Source organism: Poecile atricapillus, chromosome Z, assembly GCF_030490865.1.
Source record: "Poecile atricapillus isolate bPoeAtr1 chromosome Z, bPoeAtr1.hap1, whole genome shotgun sequence".
Lineage (NCBI taxonomy): Eukaryota > Metazoa > Chordata > Aves > Passeriformes > Paridae > Poecile > Poecile atricapillus.
Genome location: NC_081289.1, coordinates 18,281,740 through 18,307,678, shown reverse-complemented (window position 1 = coordinate 18,307,678; position 25,939 = coordinate 18,281,740). Strand labels below are relative to the sequence as shown.

The following is a 25,939-nucleotide window of genomic DNA, read 5'->3' as shown; positions in this document are numbered from 1 at the left end:
GCCAGACTTCTGCTGCTTCTGCTGCCTGCAGTAAGCAAATAGCTCAAATGGTGGGATTATACTTTTAAGAACAAAGTATTTGTCACGCCCTGACTTCATTTTTTTCCCCCAAGGACTCATTTAGTACATGCAAAAGAGGATACAGGTTTTGATGATTTCACAGGAGCACCAGTGCCATGGTGATCATGTTAATTTCCTCCATACAGCCTCTGGGAAGGCACAGCACAGGATGCATATTTTATCTGGCAGCAATGAAACATGCATCACGTGTTGGCAGAATTATCCCCTAAATCCACTTACTGAAAGCTCACTGGTCCAGAGAAAGCCATGAAACTTTTTTCTAGGCAATGCTGAAGGGTTTGCCCAGCATTGCCAAGAACTGGAAGAAGGCTGGCATAGTAAGTTTAGCTACCAATTTCCATTCACTGTTTGACTTGCTGAAAAAGGACTTATTTTCCCAGGTCTGAAGTATAACAAAGGACCAAGAACTTGGAAACACTCAACATTTGAAACAATTCCACAAGGCTATTAACAATTCCTTTTAAAAATACAAAATAATCAAATGCATTTTTGGCAATTGCAATTTGCCTTAGAAAGCTTCCTATTCCAACTGAAAGACTTTAGTCTTTCCTCTTGCAGGAGAATATCCTATACCAGGGCCACTGCATCCCAATTGCATGTGGCACAGTCCTCCACCACAGACTGAGCAGTCATCATGAGAGGCACATCCATTAAACAGAGCAACTGGAATCTGAAAGCAAATATACATGAAAGAAAAAAGAGTGCTGATCTTTCTTTCAAAGCTTTCTACTGCCTTCGAACAGATTCTTTAGTGCATATATGAAATTAAAACAGAGAGTAATGCACACACCGTAGGGCTGGTAAAAGCTACAGAGCTTTGAATTAACTGTGTGCTGCACCAACATCCTTGGTGTGCTGTGCCACCAGCATTCTGCAAGGCTGCACAAGACCCTTCATTCACAGCTGAGTGTATCAAGCTGGTGAAATGCCAACAGAGTTCAGCTGCAAACAGGTAACAAAAATAAGAGTGGGCTTTCAGCCTCTGTGCTGCTGTGTGTCCTTGCTATTAAGACCACACACGCACAGAGCACACAGGCACTGGGCAGAAGGTGGGTGCCTGGAAAAAGGGAGAAGAATGTTCATCTCCAGTTCTAGTAATTACTTTGTGGTGGGACCTAACCTTCACCACTGGCAAGGAAGGAGGTAATTTGAGTAAAGACACACCAAGGAATTAAAAATGAAAAATATGTATCCTGTAATCAGAAGCTCAGGAACAGCAAGGCCAGCAGCTCTGCCAGATTTAACTGCAGAGCAAGGGCTAAACACCATATTTAAGCTTCTGCAGAGCTTACTCCAAAGCTTCCTGGGAAATGCAAAAAATTCAAAAATAGAAGTATTTATGAAAAAAAAAATAGGTAGGCTTGTCTAAATATTAACTCAGGAGAGAGGACATTGCTCTTTTTCAACCCTCCCTGAGCCTCTCTACTCACAGACAAAAAAGTGCAGCTCCCTCCCACCTTGCTCTGTATGCATCATTCAGGTAAAACCTTTCAAGTGGTATTTGCCTGGAAATCCAGAGTCCTTTGGCAAACGCAACTTTCAAATGCCTGTTTGTATAACTTGTGTCAAAACTGGCCCCACAGAACCTTGTGCAGAGCCTCTGTTTGCTGCCTCCTGCACCTCTGGGTCAAGCTACCCCTGGGGCAGCGCTATTGTGAAGGCCATGGATAAATGAGAGCTATTAGCGAAGCCAGTAATTAGCCCTCAATTTTCTCAAATTTGTATCATCAGGAAAGTAGAAAGGAAAACCAGCCAAGGGTGACCAGCAAAACAGGGCATGTCCTCTAAGGCTGCACTTTCTGATGTTTATCACCTCTAATCCCCAGACTCATCACGAATATTCAGCTGCTCTGAGACAGCAAGATATGCTGGCCTTTGGCTGGTCATTTCACTCCTCTGGAATCCATCATTTTACTCCTCTGGAAGCTGACTTTGCTGATTAACCTGACATCCCTGCCATCACCACTTAGATCTGCATAAACTACTCGGAGTTATTCTAGGCTTTAAGCCAGTCTGACCAGTTTGTGTGGCTACAGATGGTTTCCAGCGACAGCAACACGCTGCGTTTAGCACTGAGATAATTCTGAAGAACTGCATCTGGCACTTTTTTGACACTGCCTCTTACAAAGCATGGTGACAGCTGTCATTCCAGATGAACAATCCCGTGAAAGGAAGGGATGGAGGACTGGTCAAATCTCACCTTGATACTCTCCTCCCGCACCCCTTTTCCCAAGTTGCTGTTACACATTCCGTACCAGGATCAGGGAATGTTGTGCTACAAGTTACTTTCTTTTACAAATTCTAGTTTCTGAAGTCACCAACAATCCCTCCTCTGCTCCAAGGGAGCTACAAAGGACATTTACCACTCTCCTTTCTCTTCTTCCTGAGTGCAGCAGGTTGAAATTATCTGAAAATCATTCTTATTTTACTCTTATAATAGTTCCTTGGCATCTTAGTGTACTCTGCTAAGCACTGTACTAGCAGAGCAAAGTGGCAACCCTTCTCCCAAAGCCCTTGAGAATCTAACACAAAATCAGAAAAATGTAAGCCAAGAGGAAAAATGGAGCAGGCTAATAAATCAGTGGTCATATAGAGAGGTATGGCACACCCTCCAAGACAGGAGTATTTCTGATGGAAGGTTATAGAGAACCACGGGAGAGGTTTCACAGAACAATCAGAACACAAGTCATTCAGATATAGAAAGAAGAAAGCCTAAACAAGAAGAGCTTTAGCTCTCAAAATGGCTAAGAACACACATCCTAAGTACTGTCACTTTGGCTCTCTCTCTTTAAAAATCTCTTCTCAGGCTTCAAAACAGTTCAGTGTTGAATAAGTGATCCTGGCTTGTCAGTTCCCTCCCCAGCTGAAATTTTCTACAAAGCTCAGAACTCCATCATGCAAGGACTGCTCAGATGAGTAGCATTCCCCTTTACCTACACATCCATAAGTCCATGAATGCTAGGCATTTTGGCACATGGAACATGTCATTTAGGGAGTCCACACAGTACTTAGCAAAATGCCAGCCCAACACTTCTACATGCAGTGCACTAGTGCTGGTAAATCACCCATGTGAACCGAACATTCAGGTTGCAAAGTGCCCAGGTGTTAGGAAATACCTATGAAAGTTTAACTCAGTGTCCTTTTGCACATCATATACACCTAAAAATAGGAATGTTTTAATAACGTGACCAATTTCTCTGCAGAATCCGAGCTTTATCCAACAAGCAGAATGCATAGTGCTTCACTAACTGAGAAGATATTCCATGTTTTGTTCTTTGCACTGTCTCGTGCACAACCTTACCTCTCCTTTACCAAATACAACTCAAAATATGTTCCCACAGGGCTATTTAATTCCCTCCTAGGGAAATGCTCCATAACCTGAATTCATTTTCACAGTGGAGCTGAAAATTCAAGTGAGACATGGAGAGACTAAGGCCAAAAAGTAACTAGCAATTTAAAATGTCCAGCTGGAGATAACTGGAATTGGATTTTCAGATTATTTAGCCCCATTATTACACTTGATCAAAATCCAGTATGCACTGAGCTTTCAGGCTGGGCTGTGAGCATCTACCACTGCTGCAAGTTAAACATCAGAGTTTCAACTCAGGCATCCAAAAAACCCATTCATCACAGCCACCCAGGGTTTGTGACACATGCACCTAAGATCTCCTGTATCCAAGACTAAAATTACATTTCTTCAGAAAGCTTTTGTGTGCTTATTCCATCATCAAGCTTGTTCCTCTTCTCCTGCAGACCTGTTTAGCATGCATCTTCCACTGCATACCTCACACACTGTGATGATTTTCAACAGAAATGTGCTCCTCTGAGCATCACAGCTGTAGCTGCAATCAGTGTGTGTGATTCAGGCACACAACCAACAACAGCCGTGTTTTTACATGTCATAATTAATATATACCATTTCTGTGTTTATAAAAAACATTTTTAATATATCTGTATTTATACACAGATATGAAAAAATTCTACATAGTGTCTTAATAAGACCATGTGCAGCTTTCTAGGATATTCATATCTCTCAGGAGAACTGCAACGTTTTGCTTCTCTTCTTGTTCCGTGAACACGTTAAGGAAATGCAGGATAGGAAAAGTGGAAAACAAGGTCAAAAATGCTTATTTCAACTATACAGTTTTTCTAATATCAGAGCTCCTGGAAAGTTTTGTTTTCCTTTTCCTATTTCTATCCAACTAATTCCTCAATCTTGTCCAACATACCACCTCCTTTCCTGTGAAAAAGTAGATCTTCTCCAACACTGACTAAATTTCACCCTTTCTGATAAATGTACAGAAAAACAGAACTTGCAAAAATAACTAAAATCGTGTCCCTTGCTCTCCACATTCTTTTCAGCACTCTTCATTAGAGTTTACAGAGACGCTTGTTGCTGGATAATTAAGCTGCATGTGCATTTACTGTGCATTTTTAAATAAATGAGAGATTCACTCTGCATCTCACCCTCCTTCACTCATCTCAAGTACAGAGATGCAAGTATCCAGAAAAACAACATGGGTTTCACCTTTTTTCCCCTGCAGTAAAAAGTGAGATAGCACCACTGTGTAAACAACCCACATGAAGGGTGTGCCACTGAACCCAATCTTTAAGGGGAATAAAAGCCCATACCACCATTACAGATCTCCATCACAGTAAGCAGATGCGTGCACTGAACGTCATTTCAAACCAGTGTGCAAATAAGACCTCCAGAAACATCAAGGGATGTATCTTTATTTGTATCACCAGAATGAAGAGGCAGCTTTTGCCTCCATCTTAAAGTTCACTGTTCAAGCGATGGGTAAAGTAACTTAGAGAAAAACAAAAGTGAAAATTTAAGGAGACCACAGACTATCAAAGTGCACAGGTATCAGAAAAGCCATCTCTGAACAGGGTAATGCAGGAAGTTCCCTCATGAGTCAAAGCCAAGTGTATTTAAATAACCTTCCTCTTCAGCTGTGTCACAGACTCAAACAATAGGGCTCCAACTAATTCCTTTTGGTGCATGCCCCACTCCATGCATGTCAGCATGCACCACAGGGCTGGATGCACAGCCCACCTGGCTTCTGCACAGCCGTGCCATGCACGACCATCTGCAGCCCCAGGCTCAGCTCACCACACGCTAATGACACGCTTTGATGCAGACAGTGCTTCAACTGCACCAAGGGTCCCTGTGTGCAAAGCTGGCCTCTGGACACGTGTTCAGTGCTCACCTGAACCCCATCCTGAGCAGGGAGTGCCTCCATTCATGGAGCAGTAGGATCTAGGGGTGCTCACGAGCTCTCCACCACAGAACAGCTGCCAGCTGGGAGCCAGCTAGCTGCAAAAGGGAAGGCACCTCTTGGAAGTGGCTCACAAGTTGTTTGTGGGGAAAACAACTGCTTGATCTGTCGGAGAAGCACCTCTGCACCATGCGCCCAAAAGGGCTGCTGATGCATACATTTTGTATGTCCAAGCAGCTGGACATGCTACTTGCAGGGAAGAAAGTTCAGTGTCCCCAACTTTGCAGTCAGAGACTTTCCAGCCTCCCAAAGGCAAATTGGACCTTTCTGGAGAAATAACTGCTTCCTTCCCCATCCCCTGGGTTCCGATGGTTCTCAGTGCCCAGCTCTGGGCTCACATAACGCTCCCTGTCAGGCACAGGCCCTGTTTATTATGCCTGAAGTGCTGAACTCCAACGCCTCTACCTCTCCCCCTCTCTCCTTCGGGAGGTGAGAGCCCACATTCATCGACAAACAGTTCTTCTCACAGATTTCCCAGATGGCATTTCCCCCTCCCGGCGCGCACACACGCTCCCACCGCCAACAATGAAACCGAAGCCCTCAGAACTGCTGCGACAAAAGAGATACTGTTTGACTACCAAACATTGGGGTCCTTTTTAAAGTGCCAGGAAGGGAGAGCTAAATAAAGGGGCAAGGATGAGCAGCAGTGATACACATTAATTATAATGCATAGCAAAAATAGCTTTTTTCATAACAAACTATCATCATTCTACCAGCATCCCCTCTTTGACCAGCATGGAGTCCATGTAAAACCCACAGATAATGTGCATCACTATCAAAGTTACTAAGATAGAAACAAAGACATATCACCTTTATGTACATGGGAGTCAGGCACAGACTGAGGTGGTAGCTGGATTTACAGCCTTAAAGTTGGGTAACATTAAATATTCTATATAGGATAGTGATATTTTAAGGTATAAGAAAGTTACCTACAGAAGCACTGTGGTCAAATAAAAGTTTTCTCTCTCAGGTCTGGATTTTTCTCCTCACACCCCACACAGATGCTGTGAAGGCAGATCTCTATTATGAATTCAACACACATGAAATGGACTTGATGCTCACAGTACATAACTAAGTGAGCACAAGCTGTTAGTGCAACACCACAGAAAAAATGAGATCACTGGTTTCAGAAACAGCAGGACTGGAAGTGGGAGGAGTATTCCCATAACAAGCATCATCAGGAAAACTATTCCTGGGAAATCCGTTTCTGTAGTCACTTGACAAAGAGTTTGAAAAAGAAACTGCAAAGTCCCTGTGCTGAGAAAGGCATGGCAATAGCTGAATCTCCAGAAGATTCCACCTCAGGGGAAACACCAAGGAAGTGCAGTTCATTCAGACTGTATCCAGGCAGCAATCAAGAGGGAACTTAATCACAGCCTACAAACACCTATGGAAAGAGGTTTCAGAGAGCAGATGGCTCTTTAAAAGAAACAAAGGCTAAAATGAGATCTCATCTATGTACAACTGGAAGCTAAAGCAGGCCAGACTGCAAATAGAGCTGACAATTATTAACAATAACTGTAAGTTGAAGACCCACCTCCAACTCAAAACTAACGTTTTTCAGGCATGCTGCTGCTCAAGTAGGAGTTACAGGGTTGATGCAGAGTGACCTGTTGAGTTGTGGACCTTGGATATATAGAAGTTCTAAAATCTCCTCATACTCTGGTATGAATTTAGTTGTTCTCATACAGAGTAAAGCATTCAGGCACACGGTGTGATTCTTGGGGTGTCCTGTGCAGAGCCAGGAACTGGACTGGATGATCCTCATAGGTCCCTTCCAACTCAGAGTATTCTATAATTTTATGACTTTAACACTGCAGATGGTGACAAGGATTGACTGCTACCTTTCCACATACAAATCATTCAAATACAGGCTACTCCCACTAATGGCTTTCTCCTTATTTCCTAAATAAATACAAAAGAGAAAGAATTACACAGAAAAAAAGTTGCAGGAATATGCTCTAAAAATTACCAGTATAGCTTTGGCAGCAACTTTTGAAAGCACAAGTGAATTTCTTTGTTAATTTCCATTTTCTCTAAAATCAGGGCAGTGGAGATTCCCATTTTCATTGTTCAATGTAGTTGGAGAAAGACAGAAGCAGGACATCATACCTCTCTATATAGAGGCTATATAAAAAATAAAATTAGGATTCTCAGATTAGTAATATAACCTACTATAAATAATAAAACTCTTATGACTCACATATACATACGTATGTTATGTGTGTGCATACATATATAATATACATATAAAATCTATGAAGACCAACCTGAGCCTCAAGCTCATAGAGGTGCCTCTATGCAAAGAGAGAGCATATGACACTGATTACTGCTTGTGAAATCCATACCCAAGCAATGGTTTTTCATAGCCCTGCCTGAGATGAGGGATGGATTTATTGTTGAAGGGAGAAAAGTGGGAGCCATGGTTTTGGGGTGTTTGTTTGGTTCATCTGGGTTTCTTATTTGTTTGTGTTTTTCTTTTTCAAACCATGTAGAGAGATAGACTTGAAGTTTAATAGTTGAAAAAGAAAATTCAAGTTTTAAAAGCACATTACAGAAAAACATAACCTCAGCAATAAAAACCCAGTAACAATACAGGTTACAGTCTGGGGCCAGCCCCAGTTTTGGCACAGCTAGGAGTAAAACAGAAACACATCATTTCAGCAATCAGTCTGTCAAACCTTCAGCCAAGACAAGCCTCTTCAAATCCAAAAGTAACTTCAAAGCATTCCTGAGCAGGAAAGCATGAACAGGAGGGGCAGGTGGAGACCCAGACTAGTCTCAAAAGCAGAGGCCTCAGGGGACTGGGAAAGGAATGCACCCAGGCACCTGGGCACAGTCTGAGGAGACACAGCATCCAAATGACTGGTCAGCTGTTCACTGCCCTGCCAGGCTCACAAAGTGAAAAACACCAGAAAAATCAAACCCAGCCCCACCATAAAACACCCCCAGCACTTGAACTCATCTCAGAGGATGAAAAGCCCCACAAGATGCTGCAGGCTCTGCCTTCGCATTCCTGCTACACACCAGCCCCTCAGTATTACCTGTACTCAGCTGTCACCCATGTATCTCACATGTCCCAAACAAGGGACAGCCACTGTTCTTTTGCTGTTTGTGCCCACAGCCAACAAGATCAGGCATGGGAGGGCAGGGAGGGAGCCTACACTCATGTCTCAAGTCACAAGGAGAGTAACCACAGTGCCTGCTGAAACTTGGGTCTTGCCTTGCTCCTGGCCATCTGACCCACAGCCCTTCCTTTCTAAAAGGCTGCAGAGACCATAGCAGAAAATCAGGCTGTGGATGAGCTTTCCCTATTTCTTTACAGCTGTCAGAAATGAATCTGTGCCTCAAAAGGCTGTGATGAGATCTCCCTTACCCATCAGCCCTATTCACAGTCTGCCCTCCCAGCTCCTTCATGTCCTTTCAAGAGCATTTTCCACTCTGCAGCTACCCACTGCCCTTCTCCACAGCCACCCTACAGTTGTTCCAAAAACCCCAGGGATCAAAACTAGAAAGCAGAAACCTGGTGGGAGAGAGGTGGCAGTGAAGCTGGTGTGGATAGTCTGTAAACAGGACACAGCCTCCTTTTTCCATGCTGCAGCCTGAAGCCCTCCCCAGGCCATAAGTCCTATTCACCAGTTCAGGCAAACAAAAGTGATCAGCCAGCTGCAAGCAGACAGGTCAAGCCTGTAAATCTCCCTCTAGTATCTTTAAAGTTTATGCAAAACTGAATCTAAGAATAGATTCTAGTCATGGGGAGAAACCAAATAATGCATTAAATGCCAGATGTCTTGTACACATGTGCTTTAAAACTGACACCTTCGGAGAGCCCACACTAGCAACAGACTGCAAGTATTCAAAGAAGTTATTCTGTAGAAAGCTGGGAAAATGGCCTCAATACAGTGAAGTCAGAAGAGTAAGTGGGGAAAGCCAGTGTTTGGACCTTGACTTTATGGCCACTTAAATGTGCTCTCACACTGAACTTTAACAGGACTTCTCGGAAAAGTTAAACCCAGGCTTATGAGTTTCCTAGATTTTACAGTTCTAGCTCCTTTTAGAAAAACTTTATATAAAATTTACAATTACAGGAATAGGTCAACTCAGCAGCTGCAGAAATTACGGTAATGGCCAGGCAGTGGCCAGAAAGAAACAGCTCACAGCAGAAATTACTCGTTCCCCTGCAGGAGTGGCCAGGAAAATGGAATCAGAGCAAACAATCACTTCACCATAATGGCTGAGAGGAAACATCAAATAAAATTTTCAATAAGGTGGTGGGAGACTTGGGGAAAAAAACAAAAGATGGAAGCAGACACTGAAGGGCTTAAACCTGTCTTGAAGATCTTGTGCTGAATAAGGCCAGCCTATTTTCTCCTCACCACAGAAAAAGCATGAACACACTATAAGAGCTCACCAACCTGGCCATTGGGATAGGTATTTGGAGAATGCAACTTTTTTGGACATTCTATATATGTCTCAGCTCCTGCCACTCCACAAAACCCCTCCCAGGTCCCCAGCAGCAGAGGATCATGTTGGAGCATATGGACCTCCTCCTCGACACTCTGTACTTTCTGGTCCCCAAAAGGACACTGGAGCTTCCAGTATCTGTGCTCTGCTCCACCAAGGGGACTGGCCTTCATTGGAGCTGTCAGGAGTGCTGTGTACCTTCACTGTCCAGTAACAGAGATGCTTTCCATCTCCAGTGTCAAGCCCTGCAGTACTGCCATCCACAAAATCCTTTCTGCCTGCTCTCACAGATTCAAGGAATGAAAAATCCTAAGGGTGATGCCTTTGAATATCTATCTGACAGCCAGGTGCACTCTAATACTGCAATTCTCTTAAGCACTTCTCTGAGCTTCACTGTTTTGAAGTCAATAGGTGCAGAAAGGTCGTGAGCAAGATCCTGGGGTTAAGATTAAATAAAATCCCAAACACCAAGAACAACTCTTCTTCCTCCTCCTCTCTTATGAGACACTCATCAGACTGAACATAAGATGAAATGTTTTCCATTCATTTTCTATTTTTAAATCCACATGCTAATGTTTCTTGGCTTTTTAAAACACCATTTGACTACAGTTCTAATACAGTGGTCTCAGCAGTATGAATTTCTTCAGAAATTTCCCCAAAAGGAAACTCCCCTCACTTTTAGCTTAATTTAGAGCTTCTCTCTATTAACTTCCAGAAAAACTTGGTTTCTGATGTTCCTTGTGCTTGTTTCCCCTTCCACAATTAATATCTCCTGTATGTGTTAATTTAAAAATATTCATATAAAACAACTAGGAAATATAAAAATGGAAGATTTTCTGTAGATTATGTTTCCCAATCATTTCCAAAAAATCCTGTCCCACACTGAAAAATCCTTCTCACAGGTTCTATTAGTTGTCCTCTTGTAAAATATCTAAAAGATTTCATCTTGTTCCAACAGAGCACTTCGGACTACAAAACTCTCAGCCTTTGAAGACCTGGTGGATCTTCACAATCAGCTTAGCTGGTAATACTTAGCCACAAGCACTAATCTCTCTCCCTTTTACTGTAATGCAGCTTAACACTGCACTGTTTTGTATTGTAAAGCTAATGATGAAAATAAACCAAGTATTAGTCAAAGGAGTCAGCCTGGCACTGCAATTATTCTTTAGAGTTGCCAGATATTCATGGTCTTGCTCCTCCATCAACCCCTTCACAGCAGAACAAGAAGGTTGGATCTCCTCCTCCCACCATTCTTGCCTTCCCCCTTCTTCCCCTCCAGACATTTCTAACTGTTGAATTACAGATAACTGTTAAAAATGCTATGGGTTTTCATCATTTTCTATGCATCACCATTTTCCACAGCCACAGTTCCACCAGGAGCATTTCATCACAACAAATGAACACGGGCTCAGTGTGTTGTACCTTCATTAAAGTTGTCATCAGTCGAGATGTGGGTCAAGGGAGACTGAGGTCGAGAGTCCCCACAGAGGGAATAGCTGTGTTCAGCCTGGATGAGGGGCGCTGGGGATGCTGGAGACAGTTCCACTTCCATTATTTCATTCTTCTCAGACAAGAAGGGATCATTCAAGAGCTGGCCTAGGACATCAGGTGAAAATTCATCCAGGAACTCTGTGAAGTGCTGTGGAGACAAAAAGGCAGGGGAAAGTTTATCTCCTTGCCTGTCTGTCATGCCAGCCACAGGAGAGAATAGATCAGAACAATTCTATATGTGCCCTGGTTGTCCGTGCCAGTCAGCAGCAGGATCTACCAGCCCTGTCTAACAACCTCCTCCTCCAATCACCACAGCTAGAACAAAAGTCCTCTCAGAGGCACACATTACAACTGAAGAGCCTGTCACCAAACTGCAACAAAAAATGGAAAATGGAAGCATGGTACTCAAGTCCTGAAGCAGCCTCCTCCCGCCACACCAACTGGATCACTACAGTGCACCACCAAAAATGGGAAAGCACATTTCCCTCAGATAGACTGAAAGCTCCTACAGGATCTGTCACCAGAACATAGTATGTGTGGAATAGAATATAGGGGGTTAATGCTCACTGAAGCACAGAAGAAAAATGAAACACATTCCAGCACAGACTCCGACACCACATATGACTATTTTAGCTGTGCAGAACATTCTGTGTGCTCCAGGAAAACGGGTCCATGCACATCCACAGCCAAGCAATTAACACATTTGCTATAAAATGGGTTTCCTGATTGATTTGTGTGTCTATTTTAGAAGTAGGATTCCACCTAGAGCCCATATCCAGCTTCTAGGCCCCAGAGCTAAAGCTCCTGACAGACACTACTAATTGCCACTATGTCTATTGCACTGAATTCATTACACTAGCAACACATATTAAATCTCTATGTAGCAGAGTAATTTCATGTTTGTTTATTATTCAAATGAGAACAAACCAAATATTGCAATCTATTTCCTTCAAACTCCAATGCAGTTCCCATCAATAGCCAAAAACTTTGTCTATTCATCTTCTTTCCAGTGTCAGAAAACTACATCTTTGGCAGATGAAAAATCTGCACTGCAACAAATCATTCCTGTTCATCTCATTCACACAAAGAATTCTATTTTTATATAAGAATACTTGCACAGTGAATTGTAATGAGATTTTCTGAACAATGAGGCATTATCTACCATCTTATATAGGAATCTTTGTCGGCTGAGGCACGATGCTATAAAAGTCTAAGTTTGTTTGATTTGTTTAGTTTTTGCAAGCAGTATTGATCTTGGCTCTTTATCGTGCTCTCTCCTGCAGAAACAAACACTGAAATTCAAGATTCAGTTTCCTGTAGGCTAAATTAAGAATTAAACAAGTCAATATTGTATAAACCCACAAGGGAAACAGTGTGCTCACACCCTCACATTTCACAGCTCCAGCAGCACCTGTGGCCATGAAGCCTCATGCTGAAAACCCTGAGCACAGCTGGCTCTCAGAGAGCTCCCTGGATGTTCAAGCACCTCTTCCAAATGCTAACTGTGCCTTTTTCAAAATGTGTAAGTCTTGAGTCAATTCTGACTGACGCTGAGGAAAAGAAAATATTGACTGAATACAGGGCAATAAACAGAGGACCACAGCTGCCCTGCTGGAATAACAAGCCAGCTCAAGAAAAGCCTTTACAAATGGCAAAACAGATTTGTAGCCTCATATTTACCTACTGTAAATGATAACACTAATAAACTCTTAGAGGGCTCTGCTAGAGGGTCATGACCACCTTAGAAAGCCTCGTTTATTTTAATTTTGATACCCAAGGACTCACTAGCACTTCACAACCAGGTGCTTCCCAACAAGGACAGAAGTATGAACTACAACACCCCACTATGCAAAGAAGAAAGAAAAAGGATGACCAGAATAGTTGAACTTGATGGTACATCAACAAAGACATTGAGTAAAATGGTTTAGGCAGCCATTCATGTGTAAACAAGGCACAGAAATACTTCCCAACCATGAAAGAAGTCAAGGATGAACCTATAAAAATGGGGTTGTTTTTGGGTTTTTTTGCCTTTCTTAGGGACAATGTTTTTCCCTCCAGTCTACACACCTCATTTGGAGCAATAGCAAGAGTCAATTATATTTGTTTACATATCTTCCTAAAGCTGGAGATTTCCTTCATTCTAATTCTTGCATGCATTACTCTGACTGATGAACAGCAGATGCTGGAATATGTCTGCTACAATATTTGTCCCATGGGTTCCACATGCAGCTACTTTACCACCAGCATCATCCAATTTCAGGATGTCATCCTTGAAAGTATCATACCTATGTGTTGACTTAGTCTGACACTATTAAATGTTATAACTTAACAGACTCAGCTGAAAGAAACATGGCCACAGGCTACTCAGCTATTTTTGGCAAATTGACAAATAAAGATTTTTATTAGCCTTCTGTCTATCACTGTTTTGATATGGAATAAAAGCTTATCAAATGTTATGTTACTTTTCCATTTGACTGAAGTTAGGTCTAGCAGATTTTATTTATTTTTTCTTTTCTGAATGGGGAATTTTCCTAAAATCACTCCAGGAAAAGCAAAAGAGGAAACAAACATTCAACTTCAGAAAACCAGAGAGAAAGAGGATCTCAGGGTGGGGAAGAATGTTCAACATGTTTGTCTGTCAATATTTGTGCTTTCCCCTTTTCACATGCAGCTCCAAAGCAGCAAGCTGTAAGCAAGAAAAGGATATGCATTTATAAGAGAATTGTCTGAGAGCAAATAAATGGTTAGTTTCTAAAATTATTTTCTAGCTTCATTATAATTCTCAAGTTTATTTTTAATGGTCTGTGATATAACATTGTACACTGGCCAGTAGAGACTGCCACAGGTCAGATTGTGCAGCTACTGAACTCAGCAGACAATTTTAGCGATCTGGACTTCTCACTCTGATTAAAAAAAAAATCACAGACTCCTTGATTTACAGGAATCTTTCACACGTTATACACTTCTGTACTACTGTGAATGCTTAAAGCTAGATCACCTTTTGTCCTTGAAAAAACAATTGTCTCATTGAAAGTGGCTCCATTTGCTTAGAGAACTAAAGAAGAAAAAGCATCTGAGCAGCAGCTAAAGCAGAAACCATCCAGGGGCAGCCAGACCTCCAATTCCCCAAAACTTCCACCTACACCTAAGCTGCTCCTTCTTTCTTTTCAAAGCATTGCCAACCCCCCTCCTCCTCCTCTTCCTCCTCCTCTTCCTCCCCTCTCTGCTTCCACATGCACCTCAGTGCCCATCAGCCACTTCCATAGCTGGAAAGTCCCAGAATAACCCTCAATTTTGACACAGTAGCAACCACCCCTGCGCTCAGGAAAGGGCAATTTGGGAAGGAAACTGAGACTTTGACCCTTAGAACCTGTATATAAATTTGCTTGCAAAAGAAAGAAATTCTTTGTTTATGGCTTGCAGCTGGCCATCTTTCACCCAGAGAGTTCACCTTTGCAAAATTTAAAAATCAGAGGAAAGAGCACTTGTACTGAGAATCTGCCTTTTTTTTCTTCTTTTCCCTTATTGTTGTTAATACCTCTGTAGACAGCTCAGCTGGCAGCTTCCTGCTATCCTCACACCCCACTGGCAGCCCCAGCACTAATTGCAGACATGTGTTAGTACAAGGAGTCTGTTTGAATTATTAAACTATTCTCACCACATAGCAAAGAGATGTGTTCAGCTGAGACTTTAACCTCTGTAAAAAGTCAGGGATTTAGGACAGATGTAACCTTATCTTCCGCCTCCCCTTCCCCCAGAACCCTGAAAAGACAAACAAAACAGCAGCACTCCTGTTTACATACAGAAAGTAAACTGCAGCCCTGAGGAGTTCCAGCACTCAATGGCTGGACACTGGCTCATGCCTATATCCTGGGTGTTTTTGGGGAACACAAACACCTCCGGACATCACGTTGCAGTAAGCAAACAGAGGAAAGCTCTCACATCCGGGGGCACAGCGGATTTTTGGACAGCTCTTCGAAAGTAGCATTTGGCTGCAGACCAGCTGTGCCGCAGGCTGCAGCTCTCCACAGCATCTGCCTGTTCCTGCCACACAAAAACCCTTTTCTCCAACTGCCTCAGGAACCAGGGTTTTTTTTTCCTCCTTGTCTGATCAAATGAAGATCTGTGAAGCAAAACACTCAGGTTTTGCTAGGTGCATGGCAGTGCTGGCTTCTCCACCAGCCCAGTTGGTCGTTTAAAGACAACACATTACCATGCCTAAAAATGAAAGTCATCTTCAGAAAATTGACTTTCTAAGAACTCATTAAAAAGGAAGGCAGAGAAGTCAAGATGACACTTTCCAATTGTATTTAATTTTTTAAAAAGTAGCAGGCTTTGCTGAGCCTGCAAAATGCACTGCATCAGCTGCAAGTCCCACACACCGTAGCAGCACAATCCCACCTTTTCCAGCAGAGCCATGCCAGAGGGGAGCTGCAGCTGCAGTGACAGCACCTTCTGCACACTGCAAAACAAGCTCAGCTCTCCCAGCAGGCCGGGGCAAGGCAGCCATGCACATGCCAGGGTTATAACCAGCCACAAATTCAAGATATTACCCTCCTGGGAGTTAGTTTTTCCCTTCTGGCTCACCCCAAAGTCTCCCCAGGCTGAAGGAATCAGTCACCCCTCCACAGGAGGAAGTGTCAGGTACACAATAGGCACTCATGGGATAAAAAAAAAAATCCCACTATCCACCCATAGGTACAAAACAGCCTGGGTTTTATGTCTTTATTATACTGTAAACTCCTTTAATATCTACTCAGTAACTATACTGAAAGTCCTTCATTTGTGGATGAACATAAAGAGTAATGCAAAACTGGTATTTGAAACCAGCAAAGAGATCCACTGTAAGAGCAGACACAATTGTTTGGACTCTCACACCAGCATTTTAACCACTTAAAAAATAAAATAGGCAGATTAAAAAAAAAAAAAAATCCACTAAGTGAATAACATACAGGTTGTGTCATTAGCAAAACAAATGCCAGGAAATTCAGAGCTAATAGATTTACATGGTAATTAAATCTGCACATCTCCTCAACTTGCTCAGGTTACACAGTTGGAAATGTTGAAGTTCATGCTGAGCAAATCTTATAATCCACCCCATTATGTACACATGTATGCACACACTCCTGTTGCAAACACTCAAATATTTCCACCCCACAACCAGCAAAGAAGACATGCATTTTTTTAACTCATCAGGGGGATTTTTCAAGAACCATCCTTACTTCTTTGCCTGTCTTCCAAAATATTCTTTCACTTTTCTTAACAACCCCCACCAAAAAAAAGTGTTTTGCATTTAAAAAGATAACTAAAACCTAAATGAAACTCTTAAATAGACAGGACTAAATATGGGTTAAAAGAAAGAAAAACAAAAATCGAAGAAAAGAAGCCCTTGTGCAGCTGAGGCAAGGGTGAGAAACAGCCCTTTTAAGTTCAGTCTTTTAAGTCCACTGTCTGCAAGAAGAGAAAATGATGCTATTGCTCATTCCTAGCCCAAGCCTCTTGGGAGCTATGCAAAATAGGAAAATCCTTCTCACACTCCCCTGCCCTTCTCCCAGTGCATAGCTCTTGGATCTAGCCTAACTTTTCAACAGGCTGGGTGCATGTTTTGCTATTTCCCACCCTCTCCCCAAAATGCCAAAGCCAGAAGAGTGAGTCACTGGGGCCAGAGCAGTGAGGCAGTGAGCTGGAAGCCCTTCAAAAAGGCTCCCCTCATGTGAGTCCCTGACTGAGACCTCAAAGTACATTACTAATTCTGTGTTGCAAATAAGCATTTGGATTATGCTCTCAGGTCAGATGTAGCTGTTCTTTTGTCTCAGTTCTTCCCCCTCTACTCCCTTATCCCTTATTTTTTTTGCCAGCTTGAGCAGCAGAAGCACAGTACACTGAACCTCTCCATTACCTGTCCCCATTCCCCTCACCCAGCGAGCAGCAGTCACAATTCTTTACCCCAGTGACTGCAGAGGCAACAAGACAGGCCTGGCTGACCCATCTGCATCTCACAAGCCTCCAAGCCACCAAGAGCAAAACTTCTTCCTGCCACCTTCAGCTAGCGTGGCTCACACAACACAGGGAGGGGAGCTCAGCTCCCAAAACTTAGGGGTCTCCCACACAAGATACCTGAAGAGGCCAGCTATGTATTAAAAGCTGTGCAGTGAAAAAAGAAAATAGAAAAGTATGTTTGGTTGGTTTGTTTGGGTTTTTGGTGGTTTTTTTTTCCCCAGATGTGCTTCAGCCATGCAGTGCCAGTCATAAATATCTGCTGTGAGATAATATTAATTTGCTTGTCTACACCCTAGCTACACCTCCAGGCTCCATGGAAGGAACTCACATTTACTGCAAGTTTTACATCAAACTAGTGTCTCCCGTGTAACTCACAGGGTTAAGTCAAAAAATAAAGAGTGAAGAAAGTTTTCAGATTGTACACAGATTTTACAATTCAATGGTGGGCATTTAGGATATTCTTTGCTGCTCAAGAGCTCGGCAGCAGGGATAACACATTTTGTTCTTGCACAGCTGGTCCAACTTACAGCCATTTTTAAAAGAACATGGTTGCTCCAGTTCCTTCTTGACAGGAGACAGATCTTAACAATATAGGAGAGTTTCACACCGTTTGAACACACTGCACTTGGCTTCATTTAACATCTTCCCTCAACATGGAAATGGGAGGGGATGAAAGAAAATACATCTCAGGCCTCATGTAACAGCATCCCCTGTTACTGGGTACAGATGAGCCCTTTGTAAGGGGCACAGCCAGCACAGTTCCTGTATTTTAAACAAAATCCACTAGTCTTGTATGTATCTTAGAGATCACAGAATATCTCAAGTTGGAAAGAACCTGTAATCATCAAGTCCAACTCCCAGCTGACTTTAGAACTGTAACAGGAATGAGGAAAAGATAACCACTGATACTGTTATGAGAAAAATTGTAATTTCACATCTAGGTTCCCATTAGTGCAGGGGATGTCCTGCAGAACACAGATGCTTTCCAGCTCAGCTGTTTCATGTTTAAAGTGTTCTCAACAGCCTCCTCCCTGAGGACCAAATTAGTATCTTTCAAAGGAGGATCCTTCACTAGTCTGACTGGTGTAGGTAGGAAACAACTTCTGCCCTATCAGCAGTGCTTGCTAGTGCTGACTGATAGGACACTTGACATTTAAAATAAAAATCCTGATTTTTTCCTTCCACAGTGTTTCTTCTTTAATGGTTGCAAAGTTTAAATAGCAGGGTTCCAGCTTGCAGAAGCAATCATTCTTTCTTTTTCCTAACACTGGCTGCAAACCTACACACCACCCATCAAAAGCCTGCTCTTTAATTAAAGCTGTTATTATTAAAATGAGCAAGGCTTTATGATCAGTATTGGCAGCTTAAAGAGAGATTGGGCATTTTATTTCACAAAAGAGTTAGGAGGCTTTGTTTCACAGATTTATAGTACTCTTTGGGGGGGGTTGTTCAGATGCATTGTTTGTTTGTTTTTAAGAATAGAAGCACAGAAACTGAGGCTTGAAAAGACACAAATTTAAGCTCCTCAATGTTTATTTAGGTACTCTTCAGTTTTGAAGAGTCAGACTATCAAGTGCCTAAATGCAGACACCCCGAGTTGATTATGGAAAACATTAATTAGCTTTTATAAAAACTACCAAAAATTCATACACATAATGGTTGAAATTGCAGATGTGTGTATAGTTTTAAAAAGAAAAAAAACACCACGCAGATATAACCCTTTCTTGAACTCAAGAAACATGTGCTTGAGCACAGTAGATGGAGGGAAAACAAAATGGAGTGGTTCTGTGAAATAAATGTAAAGAAATCAAAGGGTCATATTGCCCTACCCAGGAGGACGAACTGCACAACCCTCGCAGAGCTCAAGGATCAGCAGCCTTTGGCTAGCAATGGCCCCAGCTGCCACAGGGTTTAGACCCTGCCCAGCAGGACCTGTGTCTATCACACAGATACCTGCTATCAGGGCAGGAGAAACACACTGGCAGGACTTTGTGTTCAGTGCTGCTCTCACTGAGGGTTACACATGAAGTACCCTGCACTAAAAAAATTGACTGTGTGTCAAATACTCCTCCAGTGTGTGATCTCACCAGACAGTCAAACAAACAACCACAGTGAAGAACACCTTTCCAAACAAGTCCTCTACCTTGCTCTCAGCAGACACATCCTGGGGTTTGATCTGACGTGCTTCCCACACTTCCCATGAGCTTGCACTAAGCCCAGACACCATGGATGCACACAGAGCCAGGACTTCATCAACAGCAGCTATCATCACAGACTTCTCATCCCTCACTGTCAAAACATTTCCAGTTTGCAACTCTGCAGCAAGTTTCATGTCAAACCTGCTACAGCCCAGCAAGCTAATGAAGAGCAGTGTGACAGTACTTGATGATGACACCACCAGGAACATCCCTACCCTCTACCTGAAAGAGAACATGGTTTTTGGAGCCAGGACACTGGAGCTGCTTCAGATGAGCCAGCCCTACCAAATGCATCCCACAGCAAAAAGCCTTGCATTTTAAAGCCACCCCTAGTGGTCCTCTGTACCATGAGATGGATACTTAAGGACACCCACATTGCACTTGTACAACCTGAACTCTGCAAAAATTCACACAGGAACCCACAGAAATGGTTTTGGCACATCATTTTGTATGGACCAGTACTTCCATCAGCACTGGTACTTTGGGACCCTTCTTCTGAGGGAAGACACATTTCATTTTATGTCAAAACAAGACTGTGGGTGGGTCACTTGGTTTCCACTTGTGCCAAAGGCAGACAAAATTTGTTTTGAAGCCCTGCTGAAATCTGCAGAAAGGAAAAAAGGAGACAGGATATGAAAAAGATCAAATAAAAATACACATACAAGCATGTGTAGCATGCATCTGGTCAAATAATTTTAAGATATCCCACACTTGAGAGCTGGTATTCCAATTTTCTATGACAAGCCTTTTGTCACAGTGCCAGTAAACATTACTTCACTCAGTTTTATAAAAAATAAATACATAAATAAACCATGAGTGGTACTGGACTTGGGTTCAGGACTCAAGATAGCAGTAGATGGAAACATCTGTATCCTAAGACCAGGTCTTAAACAAAAACAAACTTGTGTGCTTATTTCTCCTCTCTGCTTCCTTCCAGAGATGCAGGGACTTGTGGAATAGGTTATCTAGCAAGAGGTATGGTAGCTCTCTCTCCTCATAAATCCTGGGAATACAGGGGAGACTGTCAGTGTTGCCATCATCTGTCTGTGAACTGATATTTCAGCTTCTTTTTTTTAGCCCTCTCCCATTCAGAGCACCCCTCTCCTTCATCTCTACCTCCTCTCTGCACATTCCATTTCCAGGCCTTTGCTCCCAAGCAGGTGAAAGGGAGGCCAAGATACTCATCCCCTTGCAGGACACAAAGAAGGGCAGCAGAACTGGGAATAAAACCGCAAACTGCAGTCAAAGACTCTGGCAAAGCAGAGCCAGAAAAGCAAGGGAGCAGAAGGAAAACAACAGGAAGAGTCAAAGTCACAGCACCTGGAAAGGGATAAAATAAACCAGTGACAGATAAGCAGCATATTAAGATTGTGCAAGAATGTCCTCCATCCCCAGCTGTGTATTTTTGCCAAGTGTCATTGACTTTTGTGCATTGCCATTTAAATCTTTGACTATTAGTGTGACACAGAGCGTGACTGCTCTGGACTTTCTCTCTCCTCTGTTCCTCCCCACTTGAAAGGAAAAACCACTGCCATCTCACCATGGCAGGTGAAGAGAAAACCACACAGGGAAAACAAACCTGCTTACCACGGGAACATAAATATTATATATTTGAGCAACTGGGAGAAAGGAAAAATTACCGAGAATTAACATAAATCAGAATCTAGAAAACAAGAAAGAGTTAATAGAAAATGCAATTCGGAGGGAGAAAGATTGCTTCTGAGTTTGTCATGATCCAGAGGAATGTTAATTATAGATCAGGCCATTGCTTGGCTGCAGTTATTTAGGGGAGAAAAAAGAAGATCAAAATGTTTAATTGAATATTCCTGGGAGGGGGCGGTTCTGAATTATTGCTTTTTATATAAGACCAGATGATACAGCCATCCCACAGGATGGTAATGAAATGACTTTTATCCCAACAATAATGGGAGAGACTATAAAAACAGCTACTCAAAGTTGGCCATTTTAATTAGTAGACCTAGAAAACTTCCATCTGAAAAGTCTAAATAGAGCTTCTAAGGAGCTCTTGAAACAATTGTCAGTAGGAGACAGTACTGATGGACTGTAAGAAACAATACAAAAATATTTAAGTGTAAACAAGGCAACCAAAGTAACAGCAAGTTAACCTACCTACTGCTCGTGTCCAATGAAGGGAAGAGATGGAAAAGGGAAGAGAGTAGTAAAGAGCCCAAGGATTTTCAAAAGGAAGATAAATCTAATTTATGCTTATAATTTCACAATACTTGATAATCAAGCTTCTTAAATTTTACCTCATTCTGAAATAATATTACAAGCTTAGTACCCCTTGTAGTGTGAGGTGCTATACAATATATAGACTTGGTGCTACACAAACAAAGCCAGAGGGAGATGAAGTCACCAAGGAGGGCTCACTCAGTGTGACAAGGAAATCAGAAATCTCCAGATGTGAAACACATCTCCAGATGTGAATCACAACACACACATGCAATGAGCTGATTGTGCCACACGTTTTCAGTGGGTTCCCACGGGGATCAGCTCCTGGTCCCAGACTAATATTTTATCAGTGACCTGAGAGGAAAAGCCACCACTGCAGAAGGCTGCAGATAATGCAGTATCAGCAGGTGCAGCAAGTAACAAAACACAGGTCACAAAACCAAAACACAGAGAACTTGGTAAGCAGCCATAAACAAGAGACATGTCTTAAGCAAAGCTGAAGGTAAAAACAAATAAAAATAAAAGTATCTTATGGTGCAAACAAAAGGCTCCAAGCCACACTTGGGTGACTGACAATTAGAACCAAGACCCCAGGACTCTGGGAGAGATGGCTGAAGGAACATCTGTGGGACAGGTACCACAACCACTGGGTCCTGGGGAGGGATTACTGCAGATGTGCTCATGCTGCAAATGCAGGAGACCCCTGCTGTACTCCAGGTCACAGTTCGAGGTGCAGCCAAGCGCTGGGGACTCTTGCACAGCCATCCCATGCTGTGCAGCCAGCACCCAAAGAACAGCAGGAAGGCACTGTAGGAATTCTGCCTTTTTTTATTTATTTAGGAATACTTTTGTTTGTACTTGTTTCTTAAATGAGAAACTTCTTTCACATTTAAAAGAAGTGTGCCTGTAAAGTTCAACCCCCAGCTACAGCTCTGTACTGCAGCCTCACACCAATCACACAACCTGCTGCACAAGTTTGTTCCCTGCGAAACCCAGAGCACATGAGTTTGAGGACTTCAGAAGACAGAGAGGTGTGAAGCACAAATTTCTTCATGCTCGTGGTGGATGCAGCTGCTCCTGGCCACAGCCAGGCTCTACTCCTCTGCCACCAAATTTCAAAACAAAAAGGAAGTTGAACAACTGGAGAAAGTTCAGAGAATCATAAGAATCACTATAGAAAGGGAAATCTTGCCTCAAAATATAAGCAAACAAGAACAAAACAATGTATTCAGCTTATCAAAGAGGAAACAAATGCAGAACGTGAATGTTCCTAAGTAGTGAAACGGGGAATAAGACTTAAAGAGGATGGCTCTACCAGCTTTCAGCTAAGTTTACCAGCTGGAACCAGATCCATTCATTGTGGTTCACAATATTAAATAAACGGGAGAACAATCAATCATGAAGGAACAGTGTAAATTCTTCAACCCAAACCACTCTTAACTGAAGACTAGAGGTTGCCCTAGAAAGATATGCAGGAATTCAAACAATCTGGTGAAGTTTTATAGCCCTTGATTTACGTAAGGTTAAAATAATTCATCATAATTGTTTCCTTTGGCCTTCTGGCAGCAAAACAAGGCTGTTTACTAGAATGGCAGCGTGTTCTGGAGAAACTGATGCAAACCCGGAGCTGGGAAACCTGCTGATGCAGCTTTGCATTCCCTGGAGTCCAGGTAACTCGATATCCTTATCAGGAAGGCAGCTGGGGAACACAGTTCAAGCACCCAGCTTTAGGAGCAAAGGTTGTCCATGTTAGACACAACCCTCCCACTCACAAGCCCGCTCCAAACACACTGCTCGGCAAACTTCTAGCAGCCGGCACATCCCGCAGCCTCAGCCCACTGAAAGCCTTGTTTATTTTTCAGGCTGGGCTCTCCAGCTCTGCTGCACAAGTGAGTCAGCTTCCCTCCCCACACCAGAGGGCTGGTGAAGGCTTCAGACATCTCCAGCTAGGTGGGAGAGGGAGCCCCTACCACTTGCCATCACTGCGAGAGCCACACCTCAACAGCGAGCTGGGAGGGGGTCTCAGAGGAAAGACTTGGCAAGCTCACGTTGGACCCCAAGGCTTCTCTATCAAAGAGACTGCAAACGCAAACACACGCATGCAAACCATCCCCTATCCTTCTGAAACTGATTTTCAGGACCGGAGGAGTAGCTGCAGCCACGCCACAGCACAAGCAAACTTGTGACAAACTGCAAGGACTCCCAAGCACAGAGCACTGTGATCCTTTCCAGAGTCCACCACTGATTGCCACATCCAATAGATGGCCACGTCCAGTGCTGATGGAGATTCCCTGTGAGCCCAAGCGAGAGGAATGCTAAACTGCATGGGGAAATTAAAAGGGAGCTTCCGTGTGAAGGGATTTGCTTCAAAAGAAGTCATTTAGCAATTGCTCATTTCAAAGTCTCTTTTAAGTCTTCTAGTTAGTAAAGCTGCTTGTGTCTGGGCATCTCTTTCAGGGCCTATCATCCTTTCCAAGTGCCAAGTTTGCAGCAGCAGAAGGCTGCCCACAGCAGAGAAATCAAAAGCAAATAACTTTATTCTTGCTTTAAATCTGACAAAGAGCACAAACACGAGCACGTAATGCGCAGCCCCATTCAAACACAGTGAGAACAAGGTTACTTGTGCTCTTATTTTACATTAGAAATAAGCTTTTTTAGTTTGATGAAGAAAAGCTTTAAAAGCAACCAGCTGACAGAATGAAAGGAGAGGGAGCATTTAAGGAAAGGAGGAGTTTCATCCAGTTTTAATGATTAATTACAAGATGAATGCCGGCAAGGCGATGTGAGTTTCTGGCACTGAAGCAGAAGGTGCTGCAGCCAAAACCTCCAGCCAGCACACACACACTCACATACACACACACACACACACACACACACCCCCCAGACACTCACACACACACTCACACACCCCCACACACTCACACACACACAGACACACACACAGACACACAGACACACACACAGACACACACACAGACACACACACAGACACACACACAGCCCTGCACAGCATCTTCCCCATCCACATCTCCCAAACGCTAATGCGCAAACAAAGCCGCTTTCACTTGCAGCACTGAAATTTAATTAATTGGATATATTGAGCAAGCCAGTGAGCTGTGCAGCGTGGAAGACTCCTCTCCCGAGACTGCAGAAAGAGCCTGCCAGTGTCCTGGGTACAGAGACGGCGCAGGGAAGTATCAGACATTGCATAAGCACAGGCACACGTAATCGCTCATTCCCACTATCCCGGCCAGCGCTAGCTCAGGCCTCTGCCAGCCACGGCCAAGATCTATTCCAGCTATTCAGAGGTGGCTGGGTGCCTGAATGGGGAGCATGCAGGGGAGGCCCAGCCTTGGGGTGTGCCTGGGAAGGACATGGGACCTGTCCCAGCACCCAGCCAGTGCCTCCAGGGGCCCCTCAGCCCCCGCTTGTGCAACCACTACCCCACAGTTTAGAAGCGGGGGGAGCAGGGTGGAAAATGCGGTTTTTCCAGACTTTATCAGACATTTTCCTTCTTCTAAGAAAAGAAATATGGCCTGGTGGTTAGAGGGCTGGGTAAGAGCCATCACATACCACCTGGGCCAGCCTGGGCACCCTTTGCCTTCGCCCTTTGCCACGTGCCCAGGGGCAGTAAGGAAGCGATACTCTAGTGAGAAGGGAGGGATCTCAAGGGTAGTGCCATGGAAGATTGCATCACATTCAGTACCAAAATTATCAGGATCATAAGAAAACCAATGCCAGCTGGGAGATAGAGAAAGCCCCTTGTTGCAGGGCACAGCATTGAATACTGCACAAAGGCCAGGAGCGAGAGATGAACACACACAACCACTTGAAATTGTTTAGGTTAGAAACCACCTTTGAGATCATCAAGTCCAAGCCAGCACTGCCAAGTCCAACATTGAACCTTGTCTTAAAGTGCCACATCTGCACATCTTTTAAAAAATCCCCAGGGATGGTGACTCAAACCCTTCGCTAGGCAGCCTTGTTCTGAGTACTTGACAACCCTGCTGGTAAAAAAAATGTTCCTATTATCCAATCTAAAACCTCCACTGGGACAGCTTGAGGCCATTTCCTCTTGTCCTACCACTTATCACTTGGGAGCAGAGACCCACCCCAGATTGCTATGACTTCCTTTCAGATAGCTGTACAGAGAGCAAGAAGGTCACCGCTGCACCTCCTTTTCTCTAGACTAAACAACCCCAGCTTCCTCAGCTGCTCCTCACAAGATTT

At 43.3% G+C, this 25,939-nt stretch overlaps 1 protein-coding gene across 2 annotated transcripts in view; it reads right to left on the bottom strand.

Annotated features, from left to right (window-relative positions):
• The window catches only part of LOC131593047 (cyclic AMP-responsive element-binding protein 3-like protein 2), a 74,583-nt gene that overhangs the window by 24,464 nt on the left and 24,180 nt on the right, over positions 1-25,939 (bottom strand). For both annotated transcript variants that reach the window (XM_058865222.1, XM_058865221.1), the window contains exon 2: positions 11,250-11,466. In XM_058865222.1, coding sequence (XP_058721205.1) covers positions 11,250-11,466 — 217 coding nt within the window. The remainder of the gene's footprint in view (positions 1-11,249; positions 11,467-25,939) is intronic.